This window comes from Acomys minous, assembly GCF_964271855.1.
Source record: "Acomys minous genome assembly, chromosome: 10".
In the NCBI taxonomy this organism is placed as follows: Eukaryota; Metazoa; Chordata; class Mammalia; order Rodentia; family Muridae; genus Acomys; species Acomys minous.
This window is the reverse complement of record NC_140491.1, coordinates 100224651-100246858: the sequence shown is the minus strand read 5'-3', so window position 1 is coordinate 100246858 and position 22208 is coordinate 100224651. Positions and strand designations below refer to the sequence as shown.

Sequence of the window (22208 nt, the reverse complement as noted above, 5' to 3'; positions counted from 1 at the left end):
CAGAGACTACCTTAACGTTAAATGAAAATAGTTCTTTTGGTTTGGGTTTTGGTTTGAAGCAGGGTCTTACTGTGTGGCCCTGCCTAGCCTGGAGCTTAATTTGTAAACCAGGCTGGCCTTGAGTTTGTAGAGATCCACCTGCCTCTACCTCCTGGGTGCTAAGGTTAAAGGTGTGCACCACTATGTCTGGCCTAAAGGATGATAATTATTGAATGTCCCCGCAGAAAACAAATGAGACAACACAGTGTACCAAAAGAGTATACCCTTGGTCAGCATCAACTCACACATAACCCTCCTTACTGAACTACAGACTCCATTAAGTTTCCCTCAGGTCAATCAAAGCTGGAAAACTGAAGAGGTGAATAAAGAACAGTTATAGGATATTGGCAATGTTATATCCCACTTAGGATCTTCTGTGATGACTCCATAATAACTTTTCTTGTTAAAATGATTGAGCAAATCAATTCCCCATATTGTACAGTCAGTGACTATTTTACATGTGTAAACACAGAATCTGTCCAAGTATTCAGTGGGGCATTTTAGAGTACTAGGGTTGAGGAAACACTAATGTCCCCAGGAAACGTATGTTGGTGAGATGAATGGAAGCCCTTATTAATGTTTTTTCTTTTTCTTTTTGGAAGCTATTTATTTTTTGTATGTACGGGTATTTTTGCCTGCATGTTTCTCTCTCTCTCTCTCTCTCTCTCTCTCTCTCTCTCTCTCTCTCTCTCTCTGTGTGTGTGTGTGTGTGTGTGTGTGTGTATGTGTGTGTATGTGTGTGTGTGTGTGTGTGTGTGTGGTGTCTGTTTGTGTGTGTGCACTTGCACATGTATCACAGGTATCTGGTGCCCAAGGAGGGCATTTGATCCCCTGGAATTAGAGTTACAGATGGCTGTGAGCCGCCATGTGGGTGCTAAGCAACATATGTGGGTCCTCTGCAGGAGCAACAAGTACTTTTAAACCCTGAGGTGTCTCTCCAGCCCCCCTTATTAAGTTCCATTGAAAGATACTCATTTATGTGACACTATTTCTTATTCTCCAATAAACTTATTATTACACTTGTCTAATGATGTATCTAATGATTTTCTTCTAGACCAAAGACAGATGATGCCTGGGTATTTGCAAAGCCAAACGCCATTCAGGCCATTGGAGTGATGTCTTTTGGTGAGTACCTGACTTCACACCCTTCCTCGGTATGACTTTATCTGCTCTGTGAAGAGCACTGGTCCCTGTGTGTCTATAGTGGGTCTTCTAAGTTTAGATTGACCATTAGCAGCATACACTCTAGTTCTTGTTAATATAAAATTAGACTCCAGCCTTTCCTGTACATTACCAGCCTTTCTCATTCGTTACTAAAACTTGCTTCTAATTGGAGAGCAGCATTTCCCTTCTGGGTATTGGTTACAGTTAGTGTGTTTACTAAGTTCAGTATACGTCATGAATTTCTTCAAAGTCTTTTCAGAAAGGATTAATATTTGGCTAGATATCTATAATTCCTCTATGTCCCAGATGCTAAGGAAAGCCAGGTACAGATGTTCCTTAAGATAAGCAGGGCCATTAGGAAGAGGAAAAAATGGGAGAGAAGTTGGACAGGCCGGAGTTATATTGAGAGTAACGTGAAGATGCTAGGCAAGTCTTCTGTGAAGTTTCTTGTTTGTAGACCTTTTTTAAAACTTACTTTCTGGCTTATTTAGTTTTATAAATTAAGATGTTTTCATTTTAGACACTGGAAATTCTAAGGCAGTAGACAAGCCTCAACTTTTCAAAGTAGAAAGCACAGCCCGGCTGTTTCCCTACTAATGAGATTTTTTTTTTCTTCCTTTGTGTTACAGCATTCATTTGCCACCATAACTGCTTTCTGGTCTATGGTTCTTTGGAAGAGCCCACCGTAGCTAAGTGGTGCCGGATCATCCACACGTCCATCCTGGTTTCTGTGTTAATCTGTGTGGTCTTTGCTACATGCGGGTACCTGACCTTTACTGGCTTCACTCAAGGTAAAATGAGAGGCTCAACCACATCCTGTGTTGGTGCACGTGTGGACTGGTACCAACCAGCATTATCAGTGCTCTGCCAATTCCGGAACAGTTTTCCCGGGGTCTACCCCACTCCATCTCCCTTCTACCCATCCTCTGCTCTAGCCTTCTGCCTCCCTATTTCTGCTCCATAATGCCTCTCTTCTTACCCTCTGAGAGTTAGCTCTGTGACCCATGCTCTCTACCTCCAGCGCGTTTGTTTGCTTGTTTCCAGACATGAACTCTGGCTCCCCTCTTGACTGCCACTCTGTACTTTTCCATTCCTGGGTACTAATAGCCTCCCAATGCTGAAGCTGATGATAACCTTTCTGGCTCTGGCCTCTTTGAACCTTTCTGAGTCAGTTACCTGTGCTGAACTGCCTGCCTCCCACTTGAGGAAAGAATGACTGTACTGTCTTTTCATTTTCCGGGCTAATTTGTTGTTGTTTTCTTCCTCCTGCCTTTCTAACCCCGACTCCACCCAGGGACGGGGTCCTGCTTTTCTGTTGACAAACACTCTAGGTGACTTCCTTGTTTTCCCTCTAGCTCAGGCCTTCCTTTTTTTATCGCCAGCCAGACTTTAGGACATTTCTGCTTAATTGTCTCGTTCTGGACTAAATCTCAAATATCATCTTTCCTATAAAAAGCCAGCCCTTTCCCCTCCCTCCCTGCGTTCAAAGTGACTTCTCTTTTCTTGTATCTCTCAGGCCCAGTAACTAAATGGCCCTTCTTTTTACTGCTTTGGACCCTTTCATCCAGTCATTAAGGGGGTATTACTCAGGGTAGCCTGACAGCAGGGCCGAGCGCCATGATTCATATATTGCGCAGCTTTTGCAGGTCTGGTATCTCACTTGACCTTCCCACAACCCTTTGAAGGTAAGTGGAATAACTAGTCCTACTTCCTGCTCCCACAGAAAGAGAAGTAACTTGCCCCAGCTGGCTGGTAACAACCAGAAAGCAAGTCTTCTGATGCTCAAGTTCAGATGTTTTCCCCTGCTTCTCTGTCTGCCTCCCAAGTTTTGATGAGCACAAAGCCTCCAATAGTCTCTTAGTGCCCAGCTCCTCTTGGCTTAGATAGCTGTGGCACTGTGGTACTCTTGCGATGCCTTGATCTGAGTAGATATCATAGGTCACTGTGATTATATAATTTATTTCTCAAAAAGTAAGAAAGACTTTTTTCCTTTTCAAAAGTCATTTAATTTGAAAATAAAAGAAACTGCCATGAAAGAAAATGAAAGACAATTAATTAAGCATGTAAAATAACCAAATAAATGAACAGCAATGTTAAAATGACAATTACTAACCCGGCCGATTTGCAAAACTTCAGAATTTGAGTCACAGAATTATAAATGAACCAACAAGAATGAACCCTTTTCAAGTTCTTACAGTGCTTTGGAAAGATTTTTTTTAATGGAAAAACTAATGTGATGCCAATGCAGTAATATATATACTATATAAGTACATATATATATACACAAACATATAAACATACATACAAATATACATATATACAAATACACATATATACACATGTATGTGTATATATAGAGAGAATATGTGGGTGTATACATGTAGATATCCTACCTGATCCAGCATAGTGCAGTTGAAAGCAACCTTGAAAATCTTGGTAAGAAATGCCATGAAAGCCTTCACTTACCAGAAAACTGGGACAGAGGGGAGGACATCCTACTGGGACTCTAGATGAGAGAAGCATGGGAGAATGGCAAAGTAGAAGGATCCAGAGGGTCCTAGAAACATACAAGTAGAACATTATGATAGGCAGATTTGGGCCCAGGGGGCCCACTCAAACTAAGGCACCAGCCAAGGACAATACAGGCGGTAAAATTTAAACCCCTACCCAGATCTAGCCAATGGACAGAACACTCTCCACAGTAGAGTGGAGAGTGGGGTATGACTTTCACATGTACTCTGGTGCCTCATATTTGACCATGTCCCCTGGAGGGGGAGACCTGGTGGCACTCAGAGGAAGGACAGCAGGTTACCAAGAAGAGACTTGATACCCTATGAGCATATACAGGGGGAGGAGGTCCCCCTCAGGAACAGTCATAGGGGAGGGGAGTAAGGGGAAAATGGGAGGGAGGGAAGAATGGGAGGATACAAGGGATGGGATAACCATTGAGATGTAACAAGAATAAATTAATAAAAAATGGAAAAAAAAAAGAAATGTTTCAAATACTGCCTTGTTCCAATCACAATTACTACATAGTATGCCAAGTTGAATGGTCTGAGGGTTCCTGTGTGCATGGTGACCTTGGTTTGTAAATGCCTCTCTGATTTTGCTCGTGACATCTTCCTACTGTTTTTAGCAGAGGTAATTGCCATGCCAAAATTAAGTATTTGTGACAACTGTATGTGGTCACTAACATCTGTAATCCCAATACAGTACATGGGAGGTAGGGGGCGGCTAGCCTATGCTATATACCTGTGCTCTATCTCTAAAGGAAAAGTGTGACAAGGGCTCTTTAAGCTGAGTATGGCCACATGTGTCTGTGCCTGTTCTCAGACATGAGGAAGAGACAGTAGAATCTCTTGGGCTTCCTGGCTGCTAGCCTCGCTTCAGTGAGAAATTCTATCTCGAAAACAATAAGGCAGAGCATGATAGAGCGGGGCATCTGATGTTCTCTGGCCTCCACAACCCCAAACACCAGCGCAAATACCCACACACATATGTGCATGCATTACATACATTTACACACACACACACACACACACACACACACACACATACATCCTGTGCTTCACACACATCTTCGTACAGCAATGCCAACAGGTAGCTGATGTCACTGTTTTTGCCCTTGTCTTGTTGTTCCTTACCTCTAATTCCCTAAAACTTGCTTAGATTTCAGCTAGAATTAGCCGACATTGCTCCCTTTGCTCATTTTTGTTTAGACCGATCTGGTCTTGTTTGTATAAACTACATGCTCCTCTGTTCATCAGATAAATTGAAGCCAATAAGGCAGTGGGATGTCTAGAGTCCCATTGCTATTACCTGTTACTTCAGAGGAGACGAAGGGCCTCGTTATTAGTGGAGGTTAGCAGTGGGAACCTCCATTCTTGGGCTTTTCACAGTGGTGGCCCCTCAATCAGTGTTGAAGCTGTCCCCTGCCACTTCTGCCTTGTTCTGTCATCTTCCTCTGCTTAGAAGGGGCACCAGAAATGTAACACACATCTGGTGTCGTTTTGGTGGAGGGGAAGGGCAGTCCATCTAAAGTGTGTCTTGGAAGAGGAAGTACTAGTAGGTTACCTCCTCACTCTTTACTAAGGACAAGATCTTTCTGAAGCAGTGTCTTAAATATGTGACTTTCACCTCATTTTCTAATTGGTTTAATTGAGACAAAAAAAGGCAACTGCTGTGTCCATATGTAACAACGTTATGTTCAAGAAATAAAGAAGCCCAAAACCTGTATTCAGCAAGTATGTGCTGACATGTGTTCTGTGAGCTGGTCACAGCTCTGCATTTCTTCGTAGAGTTCTGAAAACATACAGAACACACACACACATATATACATGGTTTATTATTTGGTTTGGAAATAATTAAAGTTAATGCCCTTCTCTGGAACTGCCCCTATTTTCAGTTTCGAGCTAGTAAAATGTGCGTTCAGATTTGGGTGCATCAAATGTCATGAAGGTCAGTGCCACTGGGGAGTGCTTTGGTGTGGTCCTGGGCTTGTGATCAGGACCCATATACCTCAAGCACAGGAAACCCAGCTCCCTACATGCCCTGCTCCTACTCTTCCTTGCAGGATTGTCTTGACCTAAAAATAGCATTTCAAAGAGAAAATTGTTTATTTTAATAGACATTTGTTGAAAAGAATACAATCCCCTGAAACAAAGACCAGAAGCCGTTTATAAAGGCAGCACATAAGAATTTACGGAGTTGATTCTGTTATTAAAAGAAAAAAGAAAAACAATGGGCAAAATATTTTTTCCAAAAATTGGCACAACTTTAAGGCAAGCCTACCAAAAACAAATAACTCTGCCAATAGAAGAGCTTACTTTCAAGTGGAGCATGCACTAGTTTTAATAGCAGGGAATAAACTCAAGGCTACTTAAGGCAGCATGTTACACTTAGACCTGGTAGCCTATGTTTTTAATTATAAGGAATGAAGTATATAAGCTACCACCTTTATACAAAAAAAAATATCTCATTTGTTAGTTATCCTCAGTACCTTGCAAATAAATATATTTTCTCTTGTTCTCCAGGAGACTTATTTGAAAATTACTGCAGAAGTGATGACCTGGTGACCTTCGGGAGGTTTTGTTATGGCGTCACTGTCATTTTGACATACCCGATTGAATGCTTTGTGACCAGAGATGTAAGCATTGATTCTACTACATTTATTTGGGAAGACACAGATAATTCAATAGGCAAATACTCAAACGCATGTATGATTGATTAAATAAATGGAACAAGCTAATTGGTGACAAAGCTATAATATAAATGCAAGTTTATTGGAAGTGACACAGGACAGGGGTGTGGGGGGAGAAAAGGGCATCATACACTGGGGGTTGTTGGGGGGGAAGGGAAGGAGAGGGAGTATGGAGGTAGGGGAAAAAGTCGGCCCTGGAACCAAAATGTCTGGTTTATAAAGTAAATCTCTGGGAAAGAGGAAGCCTTGCCCCTAGGAAGAGGACAGGCCACACCATCCAAGCCATGCAGTAGGACCTAACAATAATGTCAGGTGACAAACTCATACAACCTTCTCTTTAAGCTGTAAAGTGTCAGAATCTACAAACAAATATTGCTAAGTCCCAAAGGAACCTGGGACAAATGGCTAACTGAGGTGCCAATTAACACATCGAAGCAGACACTGGCTGCCAGGCTATCTCAGCATTTCTCTCAGAGTCCTGGCTCCCCTCAGCACTCCTCACCCTGAGCCCCAGCCAACCTTTCTAACCCCGGAGCTTCCCTTCCCTTCCCCCAGCTTCTGATTCCTATATAGTCCCCGCCATGTGCTCTCCTGGTGCTTGGCTTCTCTCTTGGTCGACTCACCTTCTCGCCTCTTCTCTCTTCTCTTCCTCTCTCAGTCTCCTGCCCCTCTCTCCTCTCATGGCCCTGTTCAGTCTACTGGCCATGTTTAATGTACTTCTTTCTCTCTCTGCTCTGGATTCTTCCAGATGCTTCTGACTGTTCTCTCCCTTCTATCTACCAAAAACCATTCTACTCACCTGTACCTAGGAGTGGTCACGTTCTCATTTTCATTCAAATATATATTCAAATATTTACAAAATAAATTTTTTAAATGTTGTGACTATACATCATGCCCCAAGGTTGAGACTATACTATCATAAATGCAAAGCTTTTGAGAAAGCTTCCTTCCCAAGCCTTTAGAACAGCCAAAGCAAAATGGCTGCTTTTATCTTTAAAAGAATGCCAAAATAGAAATTAAGGATGACAGCTTAAAGAAATTGTTTCTAAAATCATATTTTGCTGTTTCATAAGTTACTGTTTACTTACCATAGGCCAGATTAATTGGTTTTATTTTTTAATAATATATTATAGTCCATGAGGAATCAAACTTCAACATAAACCTATAGGTCTACAGATATATTTTGATGGATATAGTTCTATAGTTCTATAGTTGTAAATATGGGGAGTTATGTAGGTAAAAGGGAATCTATTCTTGTGTAAAACTGGGCAACATGGCTTGTCAGGAATCTCTATGCTGTTGGCTAGATCCCCACTGTGCTGAGCAGAAGCACCCACCATCCTGCCTCACAGAGCTTCTTTCAGAGTTGCTGTGAAAAGGGCTTAGTCAGGATCTACCCCTACAGGGTGTTTACACAGCACACTGTGCGAAGGCGTGTAATGTATGACGTGAACCACAAACAGAGCCTTAAATCCCCTATCTAATCCGCAGGGCTTCTCAAGGCTGCTGCTTTCTCACCGTAGGCCAGCTCAGGCAAGGAGAAACAGTGCTGGGACACGGAGGGCCATGCTCAACGCTGTGCATTCTTTCCAGTCACACTCCCACTGTAGAAGGCCATGACCCAAGGCTAGTGCTCTTCCATCACAGAAGGGAGCTGGAAACTAAGGGTTGCTGCCTGCAGGTTTTTAAACTTCAAGATTATTTCCAAGCTTTGCTAGCTATTGTCAGGCTCTCTTCGGATCTCCAGATCGTCAGGAGCAGACGGTACAGACTTAGGTGTTCTGGATAAGGGTATGTGGATGGTTTGAATCACTTCACCTGCCGCTTCTGTGTTTCCTCAGTGGAGACTAGTTTCCGTTCTAGCTGCCATGACCAAAACCAAGCTCTTTGTCCTGGTAACATACACCATGCAGAGGGATGCTGTATGACTCTCACTACTTGCTGCTGCACACGTATACATACAAATAGATCCAGCAGAAACACGATTGTTTCTCTTCATAGGGAAAATAGCCAGGCACACATAAAGAGGACAAAAAGACTGCTTGCCCCTTATAAATACCCTCTGCTATCCTGCCGATGTGGTTAATTCATCCTCATAATCTCATCTTAAAGAGGTATGGAAGAGTTGTGTTTGTAGAAGGTAAATTCGGGGAAACATCACATTCATATCATCTAAAGTGGTTAGTATCACCCTTAGGTCTCTACTGGCAGCGCTGCAGCAGCTCACCTGTGGGGAGAGCATCCATCTAGGTAGTTTTTCAACAGCTGTTATCTTTGCAGTACCTTACTCCTGACCCTCTCCCTCCACTGACAATTCTGGTTTTACTGCTGTTTTGCACATGGTCATCCCTCTGTCCAGATTCTTCTGTCTGTCCTCCATAGATGATGTCTAATGTTTTCTCCCTGCTCTTCTGTACACCGTGGCCTCAGCTTTTAGTACTGCTTTCGATTTTATCCCCACCTCAAGCTTGGAATAGGTCACACCCATTTCAGCAATGGGTTAAAGAAGAGTACTTTAAGGAAGATGGCCACGTTCTGTGTGCTGTGGTCTTTAGGATTTGGGTAACATACATAAAGAAAAGCTGGGGTAGGTAGGATGGGATGTGCTTGCTCTGACAGAGGGCCCCTACTATAGCAGCATAGAAACTAATGCGTTCGTTATAAACAGGGTAAGAAGGGGTTAACTAGTCCTGGTGGGAGGTCTTGGGTTATAAACATCTGGGAGGAGGAGACAGAGTATACTTTCTGTTGATAATTGCACATGGACCCTTGGGAAGGCTTTGTCAATTGCATTGGACTGAGACATTGGGGTCCTGGACATGGCTGTGCTCATGTCAATCGCCACATTCACTCGGGTCTTCTTCTGCTCCTTATACATTGATTTAGGACATTATCCACTGCCCACAGTACACCATTCTAGACAACTCAAGAGCCCTCTAAACTCTCTTTGGTCTTTTTCATCCAGCCACAAACGGTTCTCTCTCTATTTGTTTCTTTATAGAGTTGTGGGTCTTTTTGGATTATGTCACTTCTTGAGAATAGGAATTATCCCTTACACATCTTATTGTAAATTTATTAGAATGGGATGCACCTAGTAGGTGACTATTGATTAGCTTCCGGATCTGCGTATTCATGGAAAATAGTGATGAATCCATCTTAATTTGCCTTTCTTCTTTGTGGGTTTCATTTGTAGAGCATTGATATCCTCTTAATAAAGAACAGTGTTCATCTAATATCATGAAAAGGATAAATCCTAACACCTGCCTTAGAGGCCATTAAATAATCAATACTTGTAGTTCATTTTAGTGGTAACCTTGCCAGCTCAAGAAGGATAAGGCAACGTTCCGAAAATCTTTCTTATCCTTTAGGAATGTGTGTATTATAACACTGGTGTGCCATGTTCTGGGTCTACAGCATAAGACAATAACTGGCAAAGACCGTACCAATGAATACTCATTATTGCTATGAGTGTGAATGTGTAAATACTTTGAAATGATAGAAACAACCCTAGTGGCCTAAGGTTTGATGAGCTGCCTTACTAGGGGTGTTTTATACAGTCATAGTGCTACTGTAAAAGACTCAGTGAGTCTGGTAAGCCTCAAGAGCACCTCTCAGTCTGTTCTGTTTATTTGCCAGGTAATTGCCAATGTGTTTTTTGGTGGGAATCTTTCATCAGCATTCCACATCATCTTAACAGCGGTTATCATTACTGCAGCCACGCTGGTATCATTGCTGATTGATTGCCTTGGAATTGTTTTAGAACTCAACGTAAGTACATTGAAGGATTTGCTCCATCCTTTCTGAAAATCTCTTTTAAAATGTCTCCACTTAATGCAAAATGTGCTTTTCTTTTCTTTTTCTTTTTCTTTTTTTAAGTATCACCTTCTGAGTATAATGGAAATCTGTTTGCAACATAATAATAAATATTGATAATGATGATAGTCTGCTGTTTCTGGAAGCATATAGTTTTTGGCAGTGCTACTCAAATGAGAGGGGGTGGATTTTGTTCTTCTGCAGGGGCCGGGAGACCTTAGTAATGTCAGAGGCATCTCTGGTTGCCTAACAAGGTGGTAATGCTATGGCTATATAGTTAGGAGAAGCCAGGGACCCCAATAATGCTCATTGTGTGCAAAAAAAAATGCCTCACAACAAAAAATGTATCTGACTCTAAGTGTCAAGAGTTCCATGGTTGCACATCCTGCCCCTGTACTATAAAGGTGGTTAAGTTGACTAAACGCTTCACTGTGTGTGGAATTGAAATATCTAGTGGACTTGGTGAAGTTATAGAAGAAATAAAATTTTATCCCAATCACAGCATCGCCCTGGATGATCCACATTTCTTTTCCTTTAAATATTTTCTCTCTCCTCAGACTTTTCTTCTGCTGTGTCTTACACCACTCAGATGTAGGGCTCCATTGTGTCATGTCTGAACTTTTCTTTCATGTCTGCATCCTTTTCTTTCAGAGCAATTGGAAATGCTATTCCCCTATAACACAGCCCTCCCCTTTACGAAAATGCATTTCTAATGTATTTCTCCAAAGGCTCCCTTAGCTGCCAAATTTATTTTTGGCCTGTATGCCACTTCAATTTTTGCTCTGTCCTTTGCCTTTTCTGTTTTTCCATTCGTTCCTTTTCCTACAATGATTATTTTCTGTCTGTCTAAATCCTGCAGGCTATTGCCAACTGCAACTTCTAACTCATTTATTCATTGACCATATAAAGGACTTGAGCAATCACTCTGTCCTACACAGAAATATATGATGGGTGGAAATTAGAAAAATCTAACCTTTTTCACCGACATGAAAGTTTAACTGCTGTGTAGATGATGAAGAAGAAAAAGAACAACAACAAAAAAATTTTAACACACTTTGGTGACGAATTCCATTGGGAGCATAGAGGGCCAGAGAAGCACCTTCTATTTTGTGGAGCTAGTATAATGGTGCCATTTAAAGAGAGAGCAATGGAGTGAAAGTGTTGCCACAAGGTCATTATTCCTTCCCTGGCAAAAGCTTTAAAGGATTTCAAATCAGAATGAAACCAGTTCCCATTCCCTGGTCACATGCCACAGGCAGTTACACAGGAGAGACCCCGGCTCCTCATGCACTCCTGCCTGTGAGAACTGCCATGAAAGTTTACCCATCATACCCACATCACTATGGGGTCCCAATGCCAGCGTGACTTCTAGGTCCAGACAAAAGCAGGAGGATAGTCTGCTGAGGAGCAAATAACTCAAACTTTTCTTATATCCAATGAAATGGAAAAGGGAGAGTGCCCCTCTTCCCCAGACCCTAGACACTAGGGACACTTGGGACACTAGGGGATTTTCCATTACATCTACAGGAGGAGAAACCCTTGCTTTGGTGTGTTGATGCAGCTCTGTAGTCCCAGCTAGGTAGCTTTTCAGGAGACTAAGCAAGAGGCTCACTTGAACCCAGTCTGAGCTGTACAACAAGATCTTACCTCTAAAGCAGAGAGAGGAGTGGAAAAAACAGAAATTGTATCATATAGTAGTCTTTATTCCTATGAATGGTTTCCGTTTAACTTAATGAGATAACTTTTATATAAGATCTTAGAACACATGATATTCGAACTGTCCATGAATTATTTTTACTTACCAAACTGTGAGCTCTTTGAAAACAAGACTTTAATGACTTTCTCCATGGTCCACCACATTGGGCACGGTGCTGAGAGCATTGGGCTCAAGTTATTACATGAGTGACTATGTCTTATGACCACAGTTTAGGACAGGTTTGTATAAATATTCATGGACATAAGAACATGTACTAGAATAGAAGCCAGAAATTAAACAATGCATATATATGCATTTTATACATAGATATGTATACATATGTTTCTATACATCTAACATATCACATGCATACATATGTATAAAATCTCACAGTAGTAAATACATTTCAATGATACTGTAGAAATGTCCAAACTAATGAGCCCCTATAGACCTATAGATTTACTTTTTCATTGCTGTGATAAAATGCCCCAACAAAGCAACTTAAGAAAGAAAAGGGTTGGGGCTGGAGAGATGGCTCAGAGGTTAAGGGCACTGACTGATCTTCCAGAGGTCCTGAGTTCAATTCCCAGCAACCACATGGTGGCTCACAACCATCTATGATGTAATTTGGTATACTGTTCTGGTGTGCAGGTGTACATGAGGCAGAGCACTGTATACATAATAAATAAACCTTTAAAAATAAAAAAGAAAGAAAAGGTTTATTTTGGCTCACAGTTCATCATGACTGGAAAGCAACAGTAGCAGGAGTATGAGCCAGCCTGGCATTCAGGAAGCAGACTGATCACATTCCATCCACAGGAACAGGGAACAGAGAGGGAGCAGGAAATGTGTTCAGGCTACAAATACCAAAAGCCTGCCCTGAATAATGTACTTTGTCCAGTAGGGCCACAACTCCTAAAGGATTCATGACTTCCGAAACAGCACCCCTAACTGAGGACCAAGTGCTCAAATACATGGGACTATTTTTCACTCAAGCCAAAACACCACCATCCCAGGTTTTTATTGTTGTTTGATTTTCCCTGGGTTTATGGGTTATCTCATTTGGGTTCTGAAAGTTTATCAATTTGATCTTTTTAAATTTTTTTTAACCTTTCAAGTTACTTATTCACTATGCATGTGGTGTGTGTGTGTGTGTGTGTGTGTGCGCGCGCGCACACACATGCATGTGTGTGAAGAGAGAGAGAGGCTGAGAGAGATCGAGAGGAGAGCAACCAGGCACATGTATGCACTATATACATACATAAAGGTCATTGCACAGGGTTCTCCTGCCAGCATGGGTTTGAAGGATTGAGCACACGCTGTCAGACTTACGCTGTGAGTATTTTAACCCCCTGAGCCATCTTGGCAGCCTGATCATTTTTGTTTTTAAATTTTTATTTATTTTATGTATATGGCTGTTTTGCCTGTGTCTCTGTAAGTGTACGAGATGCGTGCCTGATACCCACAGAGGCAGGATAATGGGCACCAAACCCCTGGAACTGGAACCAGAAGTAGGGACTGTTGTCAACTACCATACGGGTGCTTAGAATTGAACCTAGATCCTCTGCAAGACCAGCAAGTGTTCTTCCCAATGAACTATCACATCAGCCCCATTTCAGGTTTAACAAGAGTCCCTGTCTTAAGGGAATAAGGCAGAGATTGCTATAGCAGGAAACACAGGGTCTTCCTCTAGCCCCCACACGCAGGAACACACCAGCGTACACATAAACACATCATGCTTGTTGCACATACAAAATCTGAGGATACAGCTCAGCGATGGATTGCTTGTCTGACTTAGTCAAGGGTCTGGGCCCTATCCACAGCATAAAGGAAATGATGGGCAGGGGGAGTAAGGGAAAGAGATTAGGTTTATCTTCAAGTTTAAGAATAATCCATGCAACATAGGAAATGATTTTTTAAAATGCCAGGCTGTAAGTAAACTGGAACTAAAGATCTTTGTGTTCATTTTTGTTGTTCATAGCATTCCCGTTAAATAATAACATTTCCTCAGTGAGAGGATGTAAAAAACCAGAGTCTCATCGGGTCACTAGGTGTAGTGCTTTAGAAACCCTTCTCTCTCGTGGCTTGTCAGACATCACACTCGCCCACACAGATGAGATGTGTGTTTGAATCAGAATGTGCATAGTTAGAAAATTACTGTTACTGGTAAAAACTACATAAATACAAGGTAAGTTATTTGGGTTATCTGGTAAAATCCAAAGCCCATTTAGAATTTCCTCTTTGCTTGATTGTTTTCATAGCAGAGGATAGCAGTGAAATATTCTCAAAGCAGAGACGTGTTCAATTTTAAAGAATCCATGTTAGAAGCAAAGGAAACGTCCTTGACCTGTCCTGTTGCAAGACTCCAGCGCCTTGGCTGGATGTTGCTGTTAGGGAAGAGAATGTATCTGCAGTAATTGGGCCCTATGGGCTGCTACTTACAGTACAAAGAGAAAAGAAAAAGAAAAGAAACAGCTGGTGCCGTGGCCACAGGAACCAGCCCCCAGAAGCACTGTGTGCGGCTTGCTTGGCAGGAAGAAAGCAAGCTGGTGAGAACCCAGAGAGGGACACATAATCACCGAGTGAGCAAACCAGAACCCAAGTTGGCAATGCTCCTTAGGGTGGAGCCTTTTCTATTTTCCTGACATATAGGAATACATTTCATAAGCATCAGCTGATTATTTAAAAAAAAAAGAAATTTAAAAGGTAGATAATTTCTTTTTCATTTCTGCTTTGAAAATAGTCACAGTGATGGAGGAGGAGGATGACAGAGAGGAAAGGGTAGGAGGAGCTCTAGGGACCAGGGGACATCCAGAAGTGCTCCTCAGCCAAGCCGAAGAACCAGGAACAACCCAAAGATGGCCGCCGCGAGATGGGGGCAGATGGTGGGAGTGGCCCTGAGTTAGGGGTAGGGTTAGGGTTATCAGGGAGATGAGCTTCATCACGCGTCACCCCAATGAAGGGGGTCATTAGATATACTCTGAAGCCTGAAGGGAAGGCTTGCGAGAAAGGCAAAGGCTAATAGCAAGGAAAAAGTCCCATCTTTAAACCACCAGTTATCACTGCCTATACCCTGGTCTTCTTTTTCTCTCCAAGGAGCAAAGATCTTGTTCATCTGTCCTGTGACCCCTTCTGGCTACTAGAGAGGAGCAGGTAGTAGGCTGGACCCTGCAGGGCCTTTGGCGATCTCAGAATCTATGTCCCCATACCCAGGGAAAGCCTGCATACTCTCCCTTGAGGGGTAAAAGCAGGGAAAAAAGGCAGGGACTATGAGACACTTGTCACCTTCATCACTCCCAAGGGTCTGAGGTCTCTTCCTCACTGCACTCATCCAGATAGGACTGATGCACATGACTGGGAGGCCTTGTGTGCGGATTCTGGCATCTGAGCTCTAGTCCACTGGAGCCAACCCAAAGGGTTGATTCTCCTACCTGGACAGCAGCAGCAAGAAGCCCACCCAGGGGAATCCTATCTTCATCCCCATCAATGGTTCCTGTCATTTCCATAATATTTTCCATAACTTATTTAAAAGTACTATGTTGGCAGGTCACAGTCTATTTAATTTCAGCCATTTGATAATCATTTTTATTTGCTATGTGCCTTTCATAAATACTTACATCTATTCAAGAACTATATGGCAAAACAACCTATTTGTATCTGGAGGGTTGGGCCATATATGCACATCAGTGCAGGTATTTAAGGAGATCAGAGGTGTCAGATTCCCTGAATTTTCCGTTACAGGTGGTGGTGAGCACCTGCCATGGGTGCTGGGAATCAAAATCAGATGCTCTGGAAGAGCTGTACATGCTTTTAACCGCTGAGCCATCTCTCCAGTCCCCTCGGTTTTTTTCTTTATCTATCTTAATGTGGAGAGAGAGAGGGGGGGGGGAATGAATAGTCGGAGAAAACAGGTGGAAGGAAAGAGAGACAGAGAGACAGTGGAGAGCAATAGTGAGAGGTGAGAGACCCAGGAGAGAGCAGGAGAGTAGGAGAAAGAGATGTGAGAGGGGCACCCCAGACACAGGAAGGGGGAGAGAAACTGAGGCAGAGAGAAAGCTCAGTGACAGGCCTTTACCTGTGGTGTGCAGCTCAAGAGGGTCTGGCACATATCTGGCGGTGGCAGGTGATGATATCAGGTGGCTAGGGAGAGGTGGCAAGGAAGGAGTAAGGACGTTAGATTGCTCTTCATGCAAGACAAGTTATAACATATATGAATGTCGGTTCATTGGAAGCAGCTACATGGCCACCATGCAGCGGGGTGGGGAGAGAGGGGGGCATCAAAATGTCCAGATTATATGGTGAAGGGGAGGGCGAAGCCCCTGTCCTGGGAAGTTCAGGGTAGAGGAGAGGACGGGGCACGCCAGCCATGCCCCTGCCGCAGATCGGGACTGAGGAATGCTGCTGGGAGAACCTAGAGCTGATTGTCCTGGGTCTGAAGTACACATTCCAGCCTTTTGTTGATAATAAGTGGATGAAGGATGAAGAAATCAGTCGTCTTTGGCTACTTTCTGCTGACATGGGGTGGGGGGGGGTGATAGTGGGGCCAGAAGGCTGAAACGTTGGCCAAGTCCAGGAAGAATAGGCTATTATATTTGCTGTCCAGGGTCTGAGAATATCTACAGGAAGGAAAATGCAGGTCCAGCTGGCACAATCTGTGAGGTTAGACTGGAGCACTGTGGGGAGCTTCTTTGGCGCTGTCTTGGATGTAGGCAATCTGGCAGGATACTGGAACATATATATGGGCAAAAGACGAAGTTAAGTAGGTTAAGGAGAAACTTCTTTTTTAAGTATACATTTGAAACTTTGGGGTCCATGGTTTTGTTACTTGGAGGAGGGGAGTCTCAAGGACTAGGGAAAGGGGGAGGAATCCCACCCTCTGAAATAGCCAATAGGTAGGAAGCTCAGGCTGTTGGTTGGCACTACAGTACTTACCCGGATTCCATTTGACCTGAGAGGCGTATTCAGGTGCATTTTCTGTAGCTTACAAGAATCCTCCCTAAGTTTACAAAGGAGATAAACTTTAGACATGTTAGCATCATCATTGTTTGCAATCCTCAGTGAAATACACATTGTAGAAAATGGTGGTAGACATAACTTTTTGTGTTATAGCATGGCAGAGGCTAGGGGAAAAACTCTTGAGTTAAAAGCATGAATACTCTTTGAGGTGAGCTTAGACAAGGCAGAAGCCTTATGGATCTTTCTGACATCTAAGAAATGGTAGCATGGGTGTCCTCAGGGAGGACAGAAACTTCCTGTAGAGCAGAAGAGCAAAAGCTCACTTGATCTTGATTTTCAACACGAATACACATCACAAAAGAGGGACTTCTTCCCTCTGTCCAGAAGACTTCATGTATATAAATCAAGCACAGAAACACTTTTAAGTCTATACTTAAAAGGTAAGCCAAAGGAAATTTAAAATCTTGAGCTTGGAGTCATGATAGTGGATCATATAGTGGAAAGGTTTTGTTTTGTTGTTATTTTGTTTCTTGGGTCCTTAAGCCTTAAGCTTCTGTATCCTTAGATATTTTTACTATTTATGATGAGACACAGGTGAGACTGCTGGGAACAGTCATTCTCCTTTTGTTTAAGGAATGGTAAAAAGGATACATCTGAGACCTGCTTTTTAAGTCTGATAACAAGGTAGACTCTATCTAGACCTGACAGTAGCAGCTCTAGGAGTGAGGCTTAAGGCATGGTTTCCTATACATGAAGAGGACTGAGAAGGTATCCCCCAACAGAAGTTGGCAATGTGACCATGGTAACTGAGTATGAGGTTAAAACAGACCACAGCATCACACTGGACTTGGCAAGGGTGGTGGAAGTTGCTGAATCTGGGAGCCCTCAGTCATCCTCCAGGCCAAGGCTGGATGTGTCTGTGGTGCTTGTGCTGACTAGGCCTCCACGTCTGGGCATAAAGGGCTAGGCTGAGGGGGAACATTTCGACTTCCGAAAGCCAGTCTGCTGGAAGACAGGGCGTGGCTTGTTGAGACAGCTGCAGGACCAGTGTGCATTCTGGCTACTTTTGAAACAGGTCCTTGGCAGAGTAGACTCAAGTTGGATGCTGGCAGGAAGGGCATCGAAGACCTCTGTTTCCTCTTTGGAAATGCCAATAGCCTCAGGGTAGCAGCCAAGGCTTGGAACACTGTTTTCTGCTATAGCTGAGCCTGTCAGAAAGATTCCTCTTGGGTTTTAAAGAGTTTAAAAACCATTTTTCCCAACTCTTGTATGGGGGTTCAGGGACCATCCTCAGCCCTTTAGCTAAGATGGCAGTGAGGCCACGTCTATCTCAAGTAGATCTAAGTAGACAAACTTTGTTTGTTTTTAGTTACCCATCCTAGACATAACCTTGAAAACAGAAAACAAGAGAGTAGGTAAAGCTCGATTTTGTAATTAATTGTGTCAGGTAACCTCTTAGTATGTCCTCATCTTTGTACCTTTTACTGTGGAAATATTTTCTTCCTCAGAGTTTTAGATACTACTAACTTGGATAGTCAGAAACCTCAAAGCCATTTATCTCTAAGTATTTTTTTTTAAGCCAAAGTAAGAAGTGTACTATCAAGAGCTTCTAGTATGAGATGGAATTTAGTATGAAACGTGCTTCCGGTTGGTGCTGTGGTGATGGTAGCGGGATTCATCATGGCTGTCACCAATCCTCAGGACTGCACTCATGGGCAGGAACAGTTCTGTGAGTTAGTGGCCAGACCAATCTACATAGTGAGTATAGGCCAGCCAGGGCTATGTAGTGAGAACTTGTCTTTGAATGAATAAATGAATGAATGAATGAATGAATGAATGTATGAATAGCAAATAACCTGAACATTCTCCAAGAAAAATAAAATAAAAATAGATTACAGGTATAATCAACTATAATAAAGTCCTCAGAAAACTGCAGGTTAAAACTACCATTGACAAATCATTGCACACCTACTAAGATGGTACTACCAAAAGGCACAAAAGGTTGTCAGCCACTATGGGAAAGGTTATGGAGGCTCTTGAAGCAATTAAAAAACATGACTGCCACAGAGCCAGCAATCTCTCTTCAAGGTTTATTGACTGACTGGCAATCTCCTCCGCAAATCTACACCATGTTCACTGCAGCGTTATCTGTATTAGCTAAGATATGGAGACAGCACGCATATCTATTAACAAGGAACAAGTGATGAAAACAGAGCGTGTGTGTACACAATGGAATGGGACTTCAGCTTCAAACAGAAGGAAATCCTGCCTTTGCCCCTGAACCATGAGCATCATGCTAAGTGAAACAAGCTAGACACAGAATGAACAAAAGCAACAGCAGGATCTTGCTAATTATGTGGAGTTTAATTTGTAAAAGGAAATGTAAATAGAGTCAGATACTAAAAATGTGGTTATTGAAGGAGAAGGTTTTAAAAGAAAAAGCAGAAGTGTACATCAGAAGATGCAGAGTAACAGATGGTCTTAGCAAGTCTAGAGGCTGAACCTACAACTATCAAGACTAACAGCAGTGTGCCATATTTGAGAATTTGGTTAAACAATAGTCCCTTATTCTTTCATTAAACACAAAAGTAATTGAGTTTTATTCTAAATTTGTACCATGATAGTAACATGCTATCCACGTGTGTCCCATAGCACCATGTTATAAACTTCCAAGATACACAATGAGATTTACTTACAAAGAAACCTTTTATGAAGTATCATGAAAAATGCTTGTCAGAAAACTGTAATGTTTTAGTTAACACATAACACTTGACATGATGAAAAAGAACATGTTAACTAAAATACAGTAAAATTTAATGTTTACAACATCTGCAAAGTTTCTAGTGAGAATTAGTTCTGTTGAAAGGGAAATTTTCTGTCCCTTTGAAGTCAGTGCATGCCCAAGTTTTTACAACCAACTCTAGTGCCTGTAATTTTCAGTCTGACAGTCCCCCTAAGGTTGGATTTATTGGCAAGTAGTTGGGGGAGGGTAACAAGTTACAGTCATTTAGTTCTGCTGTCAATTTGCTAGGGTGAATAATGCATTTAGCTTTACTTGAAAGAAGACTTAGAAATGGGATTTCATGCTAAGCCCGGGGGTTAATTTTTTCTTTCTGACACAGACAGGTATTACTACTTTCAAGCAGATTTGCATAGAGAGAAAAGGCAAATACTCATTCAACATCCCAGTGTCCCTCTCTGTACACAAATGGCCACTAAACCTCTCGGATTTGAAAGGCACTGTAGATATACGGGAATTTCCAGACAACAATAAGAAAGATGATGCAAGTGAAGAAGTGGGTTTCAAATTTGCCACAAGCCCATCTTGTCATCCACTTTATTGCTTTGTCATCTGCCTTTAGCCTTGCTGTATGCTATTCTTTTTTTTTTTTTTTTCATTTGTAACTATTCTGTTGGGAGAAAAAAAACCTACATCTAAGCCTTTCCTTAACATTTTGTTTCTTTTCTTTGTTTGTCTCAACCGAACCTATGAAACTTGTGATATGTGCAATGGAAACTATTTCTAAAACTTTGGACTATTTTAAACCTTTTATTTATTACTAATGTGTGTATGTGCATATGATGCAGAGATGGGAGAGCACACATGTCATGCTATGTGTGGAAAACAGGACAGCTTTGTAGGGTCAGTTCTCACCTTCCATCTTTGTGTTGGTTCCTGGAATGCATCTTAGGACAGACTTTTACTTTAGGGTGCCAGGTGCCTTTACCTACTGTGCCATTCCTCCCTTCACCACCCCGCCAAATAAGTGTTTCTTTAATGCTCTTATTTTTGTTATAAGATTTATTTGTTTACTATGTATACAGTGCACATTAGATCACACTATAGATGGTTGTGAACCACCAGGTGGTTGCTGGGACTTGAACTCAGGACCTCTGGAAAAGCAGTCAGGGCTCTTAACCACTGAGCCATCTCTCCAGATCTCTACCCTATAATGCTTTTTAAAAAGCTATAGATACATGTCTACAATCCTAGCACTTGGGAGCCTGAGGCAGGGGAATTACAGTTGGATGCCAGCCTTGACTACATAGCGAAACCCTGTCTCAGAAAACCAAAGCAATATGGTGGACCACCCAAAGAAAGTCTCCCGCTAACATTAACTTGTGTCTTGTCTTCAACACACAGGGCGTGCTCTGTGCGGCTCCTTTGATTTTTATCATCCCCTCAGCATGTTATCTGAAATTATCCGAAGAACCAAGGACACACTCGGATAAGATAATGGCCTGTGTCATGCTTCCGGTTGGTGCTGTGGTGATGGTAGTGGGATTCGTCATGGCTGTCACAAATCCTCAGGACTGCACCCACGGGCAGGAACTGTTCTACTGTTTTCCTAACAATAGCTCCCTCACAAACATCTCCCGTTCTCCCTTTCAACTGACAACACAACCTTCCCTTTGGAACCTCAGCGTCTTCCAGTGAGCTGGCTGCTTTAAGCAATGTGCATATTCTCAGAGATGCCGATGCTGCCTCCTAATACCCGCCTATGTTAGTCCCTGTCACAAGATGATCACTGACACGCATCGAGACTTGCTTGTCCTTGCTCTAAATGGCAATATGAAAAATAAAGAAAATTGAATATATATTTTTTTATCTTAAACTAGGACAGACATCTTATTCTGACGGTTCTAATCTAATTGAAAAGAAGCCATAAGTACCTGCTTTTAACTCCCAGATCATCATTATCTTGTATGGGAGCCACTGTATTGTGCTCCCAAATAAGTAGGTGATTATAGGTTAGAACTGGGGTTAGAACTCGATCTTGCCTTTTTGTATTTCTATTTGAGCAAGCTGGAGGCATAATTAGCCTTCCAGACAACAAAATTTCTGCGTTCAAGTCTTAATCATATTTAAGTGTTACTGTGGCTTCAAAGAGGCTATTGATTCTAAAGCAGTGGGTTTTGATTGATTGAGTTAACTGTTTTTTTTTTAACTGTTTGGATTTTAATTGTGATGCAGAAGGTATAGTAACAAACATTTGGTTTTGTAAAGACATTATTTCCACCCTAGTGGATAAGCTCAATAAAGATCATTTCCAAAAAATAAATAAAATAAAATACAATAAAAAAGGATTTCCTGAACTCTACTTTTTGACAATGGTTCTCTCTGTAATAAAGGTTGAGTCCTTGGGTTTGATGGTCTCTGCTACCTCAAGTCATTGTACTGTTGTGCTTATTTTATCAGTACAGCTAAATAACGCTTATTATTAGGCTTATAATTATTATTACGGCAGTATTTTCTAACCCTCTAGCAATCAATCGAGACAAAGACACCTGTTACGTTTTTTGTTTTTTGGGTTTTTTGTTTGTTTTGTTTGTTTGTTT

General features: G+C 42.0%; 1 protein-coding gene across 1 annotated transcript in view; it reads left to right on the top strand.

Annotated features, from left to right (window-relative positions):
* The window catches only part of SLC38A11 (solute carrier family 38 member 11), a 43038-nt gene extending 21134 nt beyond the window's left edge, over window positions 1–21904 (top strand). The window contains exons 8-12 of the mRNA XM_084798532.1: window positions 1094–1164; window positions 1833–1994; window positions 6237–6349; window positions 10040–10171; window positions 21013–21904. Coding sequence (XP_084654658.1) covers window positions 1094–1164; window positions 1833–1994; window positions 6237–6349; window positions 10040–10171; window positions 21013–21306 — 772 coding nt within the window. The 3' untranslated portion in view covers window positions 21307–21904. The remainder of the gene's footprint in view (window positions 1–1093; window positions 1165–1832; window positions 1995–6236; window positions 6350–10039; window positions 10172–21012) is intronic.
* The last annotated feature ends 304 nt before the right edge of the window (window positions 21905–22208 follow it).